Source organism: Onthophagus taurus, chromosome 3 (assembly GCF_036711975.1).
Source record: "Onthophagus taurus isolate NC chromosome 3, IU_Otau_3.0, whole genome shotgun sequence".
Lineage (NCBI taxonomy): Eukaryota > Metazoa > Arthropoda > Insecta > Coleoptera > Scarabaeidae > Onthophagus > Onthophagus taurus.
The window spans coordinates 8,017,526-8,029,564 of record NC_091968.1 but is presented as its reverse complement, the minus strand read 5'-3'; the positions used below and the strand labels follow the sequence as shown (position 1 = coordinate 8,029,564).

Here is a 12,039-nt window from a genome sequence, read left to right as displayed (position 1 = left end):
CAAAAGTAATCCATTGCGTACCACGGTTCCCAAGTTTTACGCCGTCAGTAACAGAATAGCCGTACGTTCGTCTTTTGGGTAACTGACATTTTCATGGACGCAGCAAGAAAAGCCCGTGCCACCACTTCTTGGTACGGCGTTCGATTGCATACACTAGTCAAAGTTGATCGGCATGATCTACCGAACCCATGTTTTTATTGTAATCATCAACGACTGAAGGACAGCGCACATCAATTTTCGTTCCATTCTTTTCCTTCCTTTTTACGGTGGTCTCTTCTGTTCCATGAAAATTAGAGCAAAATTTCACGTACTTATTGTCCTTTCATTTGTAATAACTTATATCTAAATTTGAGATCCGGTAATCATATATATCCTCTTTTCATTCGTTTATCATCTATCAAATTTTTTGGTGCACAATTTTTGTGAGACCTTATTGATCCACAAGCTAAGGTTTTCTTAATTTTCAGTTTTTCCAAAAGACGGATACTTGTAAAAAAGTTATCGAAATAAATCAGGACAATCCTTTCACCTAATCCATAATTCTTCTTCATTTTCAGGAGATTTTCCCTGATACACATCAAATTTCTTTATGTACCCTTTCTTATCTGCTAAGCACCAGAGCTTATAACCCCTTTTTATGGGCTTCATGGCATTGAATTGTTTCATACTTGACCTCCCTTTGAAGATTATCATGGATTCATCCATAGCCAACTGCTTAGTTCCATGATGATAACTGGATAACTGACCGTTAAGTGTTTGAAGATACGGACGGATCTTGTGTAGTTTATCCGTATTGTTCGTAGGAATAATGCTGTTATCGTTGACATCCAGATATGATAAAATCCTCTGAAACCTGTTACGGGTCATTGGTCGTATGGCAAGTAGTACACCCAACCCTTCAGCATTACTTCAGAAATGTTTATAGCTTGGCTAACTATGATAACTCATTAAGAAATTTATGCCAAAAAAACACAGCAACTTTTCTTCTTTCAAGTTTAGCGTTTTATTCCTTTGGGTGGCGTACAAATGACTTTGAAAGGTAATATCTTTTACATAGTTATCCATCAGTGTTAGAAAATAATCTGTTTGATTATTGCAAGTTGCAAAAGTATCACCAATTATTCCTTCTGGATAATCGTATCAATAACCTGTTTTTTCCGTTTTGTCAATTTTCTATCAATTTCTGCCTTGTTCTTCTTCTTGGGCCTTTTGCCACGTATTTCTACTACTTCAGTGTCACTTTCCTCATTTTGATTAGTTAGTTGTTCACTATTTTCTTCTTCATGTTCATCTTCCAGCAAAGGTGTCTCACTAACAATGTCATCTTCTTCATCTTCTATGTCTGTCTGTTCAGAATTATCAAACGGGATATTTTGTAATTCACACAAACTTTTTCAACCTCAACCAAAAGTTCTTCATCAGTCAAAGCTTTGTTCAAGTACCAAAACGTATCTGTATTCGCTTGGCTCATTTTTACGTCAATCTCAATATTGTACCTGTTATTATTCTGACGGTACTTTTATGTTAGTAACTTTTTACAAAATGTAACTTTTTTCGGGATAAAACAAAAAAATGTTTGAAAATTATAATTGCAATACGTAAACAATACACGAAACTACTTACAAATCACACCTAATAACCATTTATCAAAGAGATGCCTTTTTGGACAACAAAATTCAGCAACACCACTTTTCACTAAACTTCTAACCTCACATCTGGATGAATAAGTATAAATATACCGAAAAACCCTACAGTGCGGATTGCGTTATTGTTTATACAGATTCCTTCTTGTATAGTAGAAAGTACCGACAGCTCTAAATGAGCCGAATAGATGACTACAGTTTAAAATCAGTGCTTAAAACTGCCGGTACTTTAAAGTACCGTCGGGACACAAAGGGTTAAATAAAAATACAAACTTCAAAAGAACAAATCTATGTATATTTATAGACAAATATTTACATTTAATCGTTTTCATGCTCATGGGGGCGTTTTTGTACAATGGTAAAGAATTTGCTTCAAGGCTAGAGGAAAACCCATGAAAAACTCTAGCATACCATAAGTTAAATAAATTTCTAGACAAATTTAGGAATACAAATTGCAATTGCAAACAACAGATTTAAGACAGCCAGAATAAAAAAATTCTACAAAGCGACTAAAATTAAAAGTATTACAGCAAAAACGAGCAGTAGACAGAATTAATGATAAAATGTTATTTATATAACTGTATGGAATATATAACTGTAATATTTCTTTTTATTTGTTTCTGTTCGTATCAATTAGAACAATATTTCAGCGAGCAGAATAAATTATAACATAGAATTGATATAAACTGTAATATTTCTTTTTATTTGTTTCTGTTCGTATCAATTAGAACAATATTTCAGCGAACAGAATAAATTATAACATAGAATTGATATAAACTGTAATATTTCTTTTTATTTGTTTCTGTTCGTATCAATTATAACAATATTTCAGCGAACAGAATAAATTATGTATAACATAGCGACCAAGACGAGAATTAAAACAAAGAGAAAAGGAACAATATTTCAGCGAGTAGAATAAATTAACAAAGCGACCAAGACCAGAATTAAAACAAAGCAATTTTATTAAACATGATAAGTTATAAAAGACAACTGATAAAAAATAACAAACTATTTATTTAAGTAAACAGCAATGTCTGAAAGCTGAAGCGTCCTGACCTGCATTCTGAAGGAAATTTTCTTATCTGTACAAACAATTACAGTGGAAAAGTTGCTTGCATTTTGTTTAAATATGTTGTGTTTAAAATTTGACAACACATTTACTTAGCTCAGCTTGTATTATGTTAGATTCATGTAACATGTATTAGTCTTAGTCATAATTTTAAGTTCTTAGTTCGTCATTTATCTTATTGTTATTATTATTATTAATCACGATTACATTACTTTAACTATGATCACAACTAAGACTTAAACATGTTGCCTCAATTCGTGATTAAATAATTGGAAAGTAAATACTATTACCTTTAAAAACCTGAGTAAAAGATTCTGGTGTGCTTAACATATCTCTCAGAAATGTAGTTTTATTTTCATAATTCTTTTTAAGTCTCCGGATCTGTTTTTCTTTGTTCTTTAAAATTCGTCGCAGTGATTTTTCTTTGATTGTTGCACTAAACTGGCTCTTCTTAAATACTGACTCTGTTGTTGGATTTGTAGCGGAGGAAGGTATGGCAGCGTCTTTTGTTATATTTAACTCCTATAAATAAATAAAGTGTTATTTTATACACAAATCCGGCGGTTTTGTTGATAATTTTATAGTGTTCATGATTGTATTTACTTATATGTATATATTTTTTTTTGGTTTGTTGCACTTTTGTTGCATCATCAATAAACATATATTATTATTATTATTATTAAATACATTACAAAGTAAAAAAACCTTGTTGAGTAAAAAGTGATAATGTTAAAAAGTTCAAAAATAACAATAGTCAGCACAGAAATTAATTAATATTTGTTTCTGACAGCTCTCAACATAATATGGTATCCTATCAATGTTATTGATAAAGTGAAAATAAAAGTAAAACTTACTATGACAGAATCCGTTAAATTATTTTGCTCCAGTTCAGGCTGCCTAAGCGGTTCACTCGTTACAATGTGTGCTTCCTGAATAAAGAAAATGTAATTAGAACTGTAAATTTCATTCTAAAAGTAAATAGAAGCAATTGAAGTAAGAAATTGGAATTTACATTCATGATCACTCTTAAAGGCTTTGCATCTCTTTTTAAGGTCAAGGGGGTCTTATTCAACATAAAGCTTTCCATTGTAAAGTGATTGTTGCAAATTCTCATACGTCTAGAGTACGTGTTTTCTGCTGGTACACCAAGACACTCATTCCATAATCGCTGTCTAAAGTATCAAAGTAAATTTTCATTTAGTACAAAAAATCTATCTAACTTAAATTTATAAATTTACTTATTGATATTTAATGGAAAAGAAAATAATTTAACCACTTCCTCTACCGAACGTCCGCAAATGTAGCAATTGCTATCCATTATAACTAAATTCTACTATAAAACTCTACTAGGCCGTAAAAACTAACTAATTCTAAGATAACGAAATATGGAAATAAACTAATGAAAACTAAGTTATACAAACAAATAAACTACTAAACAAATCTATGTAATAATCAAACGCTAAACAGGCAAAACTACACAATAATTAAACAAGACACAGATAAAAGATTGATGAAGTAAATAAAAATGTTGAAATGGCTGAATAAGCAAGTCACGCAAGTTTTGATAGAACTGGACCAACTGGACGCATCTGGGATTTACAGATTTACGGACTTGAAATACATGGCGCCATCTATTGCCTCCTTTAAAGTCTACGAGTTTACCACTTAAAAATTTTGAAATAAATGGTGCCATCTATTGGGTTCTTTAAATACTACTGTAACGCGACCATTGCGCCATCTACATCGATTCAGTTTATGTGAGAGAGAAAGTACCATACGAAGTTTTCATTAGTTGAACAAGGATAGATAGGAGTGCCAATTTATTAGCCGGAGTCCGGCCTCTGTATACTCTGTGTGCAATTCGTTCTTGACCTCAAGTCGAGCACGAGGTCCGGCAAACGTTATAAATCGTAATGTAGGCAACCGAGTTCACAACTCTGTATATAATATTATACATATTGTAAACGCGATATGCGTTAAATAATGCGCAGTTGAAGAAAAACATAACACTTTTTTTTGTCCACTTTATGGATTTTCTAGTAACTGAATAATACGAAAGGTATTGACCTGCACAATCAACACCTTTCATGTATTTATTATAAGCAATTATACATACAGGTTTTCGGATAGGCAGACCTGTTTTTTTGTTTATTTTTTCCGTATCGATCATTGTCGCATTGTGAATAGAGGATATCATTCGTACCTCTCTCTTATCCATCCACACCTGGAGAAGTATTTCATTCCTACGAAGAAATTGAGTCTCCGGTTTTCAAGCGAAGCTTCGTAGGTTGCATTGGCAAACCTCTATTTGCCCTTATAGTTCCACAAATTCTAATTACTTTTTGCAACAATATTTCCGCTAAATTAACATTGTTGTAATAATTATCGAGATAAACATGATGCCACAAACTTTCATGTTTAGTGAGTAGATCAGTTATAGTATCGTTCAATTTTTGACCACTACCTGTATATATTTGGAAATTGCAAATATAGCCAGACTCTGCTTCGCAAACCATTCTAATCAATATACCGTATTTATTGATTTTTGCAGGATTGTAAACTTTAAAATATAACCTTCCCCTGTACGGCAACATAGGCTCATCCAGTGATAACTGTTGTTTAGGAGAGTATACAGTTTGAAATTTATTTTTAAAATAATCTAATGCTGGTTTAACTTTATATAATCTGTCTGGGTTATTTAATAATAATAATAATAATAATAATAATCGCTTTATTGCCTCACAAAAATAAATAAATACAAAAAGAAAAAGTACAAAAAATCGCAAATAAAGAAAAAAGATTATAATATAAAAAATACAAAATTAACTTTTAAAGGCAATCTCATGGTGGAGTTCAATTACAGTGAATTGGTCTTCCACTACACCATGTATTACTGTGCAACTCTTTTATACAATATATTTTCTTCATTATTTGAAAAGTGAACCGACTGTATAATTTGACGAAATCTGTTTCTCGGCATAGTTTTACCAAATATTGGTGTTTCAATTGTCGGATCTGTACTCCAATAAACATTTATTTTATTTTTTTTCACTTGTCCCATAAGTATATTTAGTCCAAAAAATTGTTTTATTTCCTGAATATTGACGTTAATCCATTTCTTTGTACGTTTTTGGTTTTTGAATTTATCAATGTTTTGCGTATGATATCTGTTTGTTTCGGTAACAATCATGTCATAAAATTCATCATCAATGAATAAGTTTAAAACTTCGTTTACGCTGTCGTTGCAGTTTGGAAATATTTTTACTCCTGGATCTCCTAAAAATTGCTCCAAATTGCGAGGATGATCTATTTTACTCCATATGGTGGCTGGCAACTCATCATCTGAAAAATCACTTGAGTCCGACTCCGGTATTGGTAGAACTACATTCCTTCTCTGGGCAAAACAAAACCTGATTCACTACTGTCGTCACTATCAGTATATGCTTCAGCATCCGACAAAATGTCTGTAAAAACTTCTTGAATAAACTGATCTTCGTGCTCTTCCATACACTAATTATTTTAAAATAATATGATCAAAGTTTACTGTCAATAACGTGAGTTGAGAATAGCTTTGTTCGTTGGGACTGCACTACTTGCACTAAACAGTTTAGTGCAAATGTTGTGTGTTCGTTGGGGATAGTGTAGTTTAGTGCAGTTGCACTCATACTGTTCGTTGGGCCATGCGCAGTGCAATTTCGTGCAGCGGGTGTAAGTTACTGCAGATTTTGTTGCACCTGCTTTCGATTAAGTTCAATAAGTGCAGTGTAATTCAGTGTAACTAAAATGGCGGAATATTTGAAAGCGTGTTTTGTAATAATTAATATTAAATATTAAGAAATAAAACCTTATAATAATTAATATTTGTTGTATTAGAGAACACAGTATATTCAATCCCAGTAGAGGCAGTAGAAAACTACCCCTACTTTTTTGGAATAATTTGAAAATTACCCTGTCGATTTTGGCTTCATTAAATACACTTATAGTACATTTAAAAATATTAATTGTGTTTTCTCATTTAGGGGTGGCTGGGATTACTACCCTCACCACCCCAAATTTTATTTTTTGCAAGTACTGCTTATCGATTTTGGTGCAATTTAGCATGTGATTTCTTTATACGTTAAGTAGTACTTTTGAAAGAACTTATAAGGGTTAGTAGTTGGTGTAGAAAATATATTTCGCTAATAATTGAAAAAATAAAAAATAATAATAATATAATAATAATTTCATTTTCCACGAGTATTTCGCTGATAATCTCCAGTTCGTCCATTTCAAATATTATACACTTTTTTTTTATAAAAATCTGTTCGTTGCGACCACGGTTTATACACTTTTCTGACCTGCACTAAGTTGACATGACATTGCACTTACTTACACTTCATTGCACCATGCCGTCATACTAGTGCCATGTCGTGCAGAGTAGTGCAGTCCCAACGAACAAAGCTAATGAGAATATTTTTTTAACCTCTTAAGTAGCACGCGCCTGAACCGATTGTGCACACCACAGTGGCAGCCGGTTTCCGTCGCATGCGAGTATACAGCGTGTCCCGTATCTTCCGCATCAGAGCATTATACGGTTGTAGGATACATTATTCTGAAGCGATCTTTCTAATAAAATTTTTTCGAAATGTTTATAATAACCGCACGGGAACTGTTTAAAGGAACTGTTTTTCGTCCAATCAGCAGATCGCAAAGCAGACTCAGGTAATCGGTGCCACCCTCGGCCGGTTCGCTACGCCGATGATAACTCGTTTCCCACGTGTACTCACCAATAGATTCGTCATGGAAAGAGAAATAAACTTTTTCGATGAATCAAAGTCGTCCGTTATTGGTCGCCGTTAAACAGTTCCCGTGCGGTTATTATAAACATTTCGAAAAAATTTTATTAGAAAGATCGCTTCAGAATAATGTATTCTACAACCGTATAATGCTCTGATGCGGAAGATACGGGACACGCTGTATACGGCATATCCATTGTGATTGAAAAAGTGTTCGTCATATCCATAGCATTGCAAAAAATTGTGCGTCATAACCATAGAAACTGTTTAATGTGTACGTCACAAACATAGGGTTTAAAAATAGAACATTTTTGCTGAAAAAATGAAACAATGTAACAATAGATATAATAATTGAACATATCTATTTGAAAAAAAAATTGATTTAAATTATAATTCACATATATAATTTCTCAAATGTCCTCTTAAGGGGTTAGGCCACAGTAGAATTTTCAAAAAATCGTTTTTTTTTTTTTGCTTAAACGAAGCTTTATCATCATAAAAATAAGATACCATTCGAATTATAGCGAGAAAATTTTTTTTTCACCGACTTTAAGCGTATAACGTAAGCCTACCTCTGGTACGGCCGGAGCCGGAGGTCTGGCACCTAAAGGTGGAATTTCGTTGCGACGTCCAGCGTTCGCGGCCCGCCGCGACGTCCGGCAGTCAAGCACTAATACAATGCATACAATGGAATTGATTTCGTTGACGCGGCGCGTCCCGACGGCTCAGCGGCCAGCCGTCGACGGCTGCGTCCCGACTGCTCAAAAACATGTCGAGACGCGAACGCCAACCGTGACTTTATATTTGAGAGGTTATATTTGCATGCAGAGTTCGTATTTAGATTAAAAATGTCGCAAAAATTTTCTCATGATGATGACGAATTATTAATTGAACAAGTACGTGAATATCCTTGCATTTACGACCATGCAAATAAGGACTTTAAGGATCACCAGATTCGGGAAAATGCGTGGAATAAGATTGGTGTAGTGTTATTGAAGAAATGTAAGTATGCATGTATATATTTGTGCTAGCTAAGTACATTATATTAAATTATTTATATTAAACTATTTATATTTCTGGGGCACCCTGTATAAATAAAAATTAGTTTAGAAAATGCGCAACTAAAAATAAAAATTAGCGGGTCCGAATATGTTTTCAAAAACAAAAGAATTTTAAGTGAATTTATTCCAATAGTTTTGCGCTCACTGTATAATAGCATACAGAAATTAACTGGACACTCTAAAAACACGATCATTCTGCCAATGGAGTGCCCCATCCTCATTAAAAAACTGGGTGAACATTTCCCTTACTTCCAAACCATTTGCACTTGCAAAGCCACCTGCTCCTGCTAATGGAGTCACATTGTTCGGGATCTGTACATTTGGATCATATTCGTAAAAGGGTCGATTGCCTTTCTCCAAAAATGCATCTCTTAACAGATTGTGCAAACAACAAGTTACCATGATCAACTTATCACACGATTCTGGATTTATAGCTATTGGTGTGTAGTAAATGCGAAAAATTTGGCTTAAAAGACCAAATGCGTTTTCAGTGACTCGTCGAGCTCTGCATAATCGATAGTTGTAAATAGTTTTCCTCCTATCCGATTTAGCAGATAATTTGCTGTATGGTTTCATTAAATGTCTGTGTAATCTAAACGCTTCATCGCCAACTACAACATACGGCAACTTTTTGTTCGAATTGGGAAGCATTTCGTCTTTTGGAAATAATTTTCCAGAGTACACTTGTTTGCCCATTTCAGAAGTTGAAAAAATGGTACTATCTCCTTCTTTTCCATAGGCACCAACATCCACAAATAAAAATTTGCAATTTGCATCTACCATAGCAAGCAATACTATTGAGAAATAATCCTTGTAATTGAAGAATAGCGATCCGCTTTTTCTGGGACAAAAAACTCGAATATGTTTGCCATCAACTCCTGCGACGCAGTTAGGAAAATTCCACTTATTCCAAAATTCCTGTGCTTTTTCCTTCATATCTATTTCATTTTGTGGTGGTAGAAATATAGGAACTAAACGCAGACATAGCACTTCTAATGTTTCTCGGACAACAATTGAAATGTAGCTGGATGAGATACGAAAGGCAAATGAAAGGGATTTAAATGTTTCACCTGTAGCTAAAAACCTAAAAAAAAGAACATCAAAACATCATTCGATACGATACGATACAATTTCATGTTTTTATATTATGTACCTATTCTTATTTTATTTTTCCAGCCGAGGATTGTAAATTGCGATGGAAAAATATTCGCGATAACTACTTAAAACAAAAAAGAAAACAAAAGCAAGGAACTGGTTCGGCAGCATCAACAAGACCATCAAAATGGCATTTATACGAACAGCTAACATTTTTGGAACTTCTCAAATCTGAACGAAGGTATACTATCTCTTTTGAGTTATGTTTTTTTAAGTTTTCTTATTTATTTATTATTGTAGCCGCATTCAAAATTGTAATGTACAGCAAAACACCGAATCATCTCAGAATACTCAGGATAGCGGCGATGAAGATGTTCAAACTGATTCGGAATCGCAATCAAGAATAATTGAAGACGACGTAGGATCACCAGATTCCATACATTTAAATCAGCCAAATCCGAAAATACTAAAAAGAACAAACATGGACGATAGAAGCCGTTCAAACACGCCAACTTGCAGCAGTTCAACACCTAGCAACGCAAAAGCGAAATTATTACACGAATTGGAAGAACGGTCTAAACATCGTCTTCACGTTCTATCACAATTAACGCACCAAAAGGAAGAAGATGAAGTGGATTTATTCATGAGAAGCATCGCTCTAATGGTAAAAAAGCTACCTCCCAATTTAATATCGCAAGCAAAGTTACAAATCCTAACACTAGTGACTAATTTACAAGCATCTTCCCCAATAATAAATATTCCACATACACAGACACAACCCCACCAACCACAGGCACCAACTCCAACATTTTCCCTCAATACTTCCCATAATACAAGTACACCTGATGATCATACGCCCACTACGTTTATGACACCCTATTCAAACGACTATTACAACATGAAATAAACTTATATATTGCTTTTGTTAATTAAACGTGCATTTTTGATAAAATTGTTGGTTTTTTTTTAAACATCTGTATTTTTTTACAAAGAAAACATCCTTACCTTAAGGTCAACGCTAACTTTTCCTCAGGAGAAATTGGGTTTTTCACACAATTTGTGGATTGTTTCTTCAAATCTGCATGAACGAGATTCAACACAAAATTAAATTGCTCTTTATTTAGCCTGAAGAAACTGCGAAACTTTTCATCATCGGCATTGAGATGATTTCTTATAAGTATTTCAAAATACCCTTCTTGGTTTCGAGATTTATATAACTCGCTAGTGTCCTCACGAATGGATAGCAAAAGCCTAATATCATCATCTTCTTCTTCTTCTAGCAAAATCAATGCCGCTAACGTCTTCCTATCCATTTTTAAAAAGCACCTTTCACTACAGAAGCATGAACATAAATGCTGCCGAAGCACAGACTCAGACGTTCCAACGAAATTCACGCGAACGTAACGGCTGGCCGTTACTGCTGGACGTCGCGGCGGGCCGCGAACGCTGGACGTCGCAACGAAATTCCACCTTAAGCGCGCTACGCCTCCGGATTTTCGGAGCTATACCGGTAGGCATGACTAGTAAGACAGTTTGACAGTTAGAAAATGACAGTTTGCAAATAGTGTTCATCTGTGCGTTACGTGGTAGTTACGTGGCATTTCGCTTTTTGGTTTTTCCGGTTTTTCTTTGTTGTTTGCGTTTCTAAACCTTTAATTTTAAACATTAGTCTTTTTCAAGACTCTTAATTTATTGTGAAATTTGTTACTCGTGGTAAGTACATTTTACAAACGGTAGTTATTTCATTTGAAAATAAACATTGTTTTCTTGTAACTGTTAAAAGAACGCCGTTTGCCGTTCGGCTTTTCTGCAATGAGCAGCCAAAAAAAGGTTTTTGCATCGAAGAAGGGCACGAAGTCAAATACTTGGTCTTCGCACAAGACCGGTATTTCAAAACGTCGACCGCTAAATAGATTCGAAGTGGAGAGAGATGGACTAGAACATGTCAGTGCATCGGCCAAAAAACTGCGATCGTCAACAAGTTCCCATGATGTTGGCATTAACGCCGAATTCGGTTACAGATTTATAAATTTCGTAACTGTTATGAACGCAATTGCCGAAGTAGTTGTTTGCAAAAAGTGCGGTGAAGACGTAAAATTTACTGAATCGGCTCCACGCGGTTTGGGGTTTAAAATCGTGATTTCTTGCAAACAGTGTGAAAAGACCGAAATACCTAATTGCCCTTACGTACGAAATGGGTATGAAGTTAATCGTAGAATTACCCTTGCGATGCGATTATTAGGTGTAGGTTTGCATGGTATAAAGAAATTTTGTGCGTTCATGGACTTGCCGCGGCCGATATACCATTCATTTTATGATAAACTTGTCGGAGCAATTGCTACAGCAACCAAAGCTGTGCGTAGTACGAGCATGAAAAAGGCAGCTGCAGAAGAGAA

General features: G+C 34.4%; 1 protein-coding gene and 1 long non-coding RNA gene across 5 annotated transcripts in view; both read right to left on the bottom strand.

Annotated features, from left to right (window-relative positions):
* Positions 1–2,587: 2,587 nt before the first annotated feature.
* Positions 2,588–7,237, bottom strand: LOC111418920 (uncharacterized). 2 transcript variants are annotated; one of them, XR_011639922.1, is made up of 4 exons: positions 3,725–7,237; positions 3,567–3,641; positions 3,003–3,234; positions 2,588–2,725 (listed from the first exon to the last, which is right to left on the bottom strand). It is a non-coding gene; the product is annotated as an uncharacterized lncRNA (long non-coding RNA). The 2 variants fall into 2 exon arrangements; XR_011639921.1 differs by having other exon boundaries at positions 2,588–3,234; positions 3,725–7,234.
* A 1,253-nt stretch (positions 7,238–8,490) lies between these two features.
* Positions 8,491–12,039, bottom strand: part of LOC111417579 (uncharacterized) — a 245,495-nt gene continuing 241,946 nt past the window's right edge. Inside the window, exons 2-4 of one of the 3 annotated variants that reach the window (XR_011639920.1) lie at positions 10,649–11,113; positions 9,702–10,109; positions 8,491–9,632 (exon numbers count right to left, since the gene is read on the bottom strand). Coding sequence is in view for 1 of the 3 variants with exons in the window: in XM_071194804.1 (XP_071050905.1) it covers positions 8,714–9,632; positions 10,649–10,956 (1,227 nt within the window). In the remaining 2 variants the exon portion in view is untranslated. Of the gene's footprint in view, positions 10,110–10,648; positions 11,114–12,039 lie in introns of all 3 variants that reach the window. The other 2 variants (XR_011639919.1, XM_071194804.1) reach the window with 2 other exon arrangements.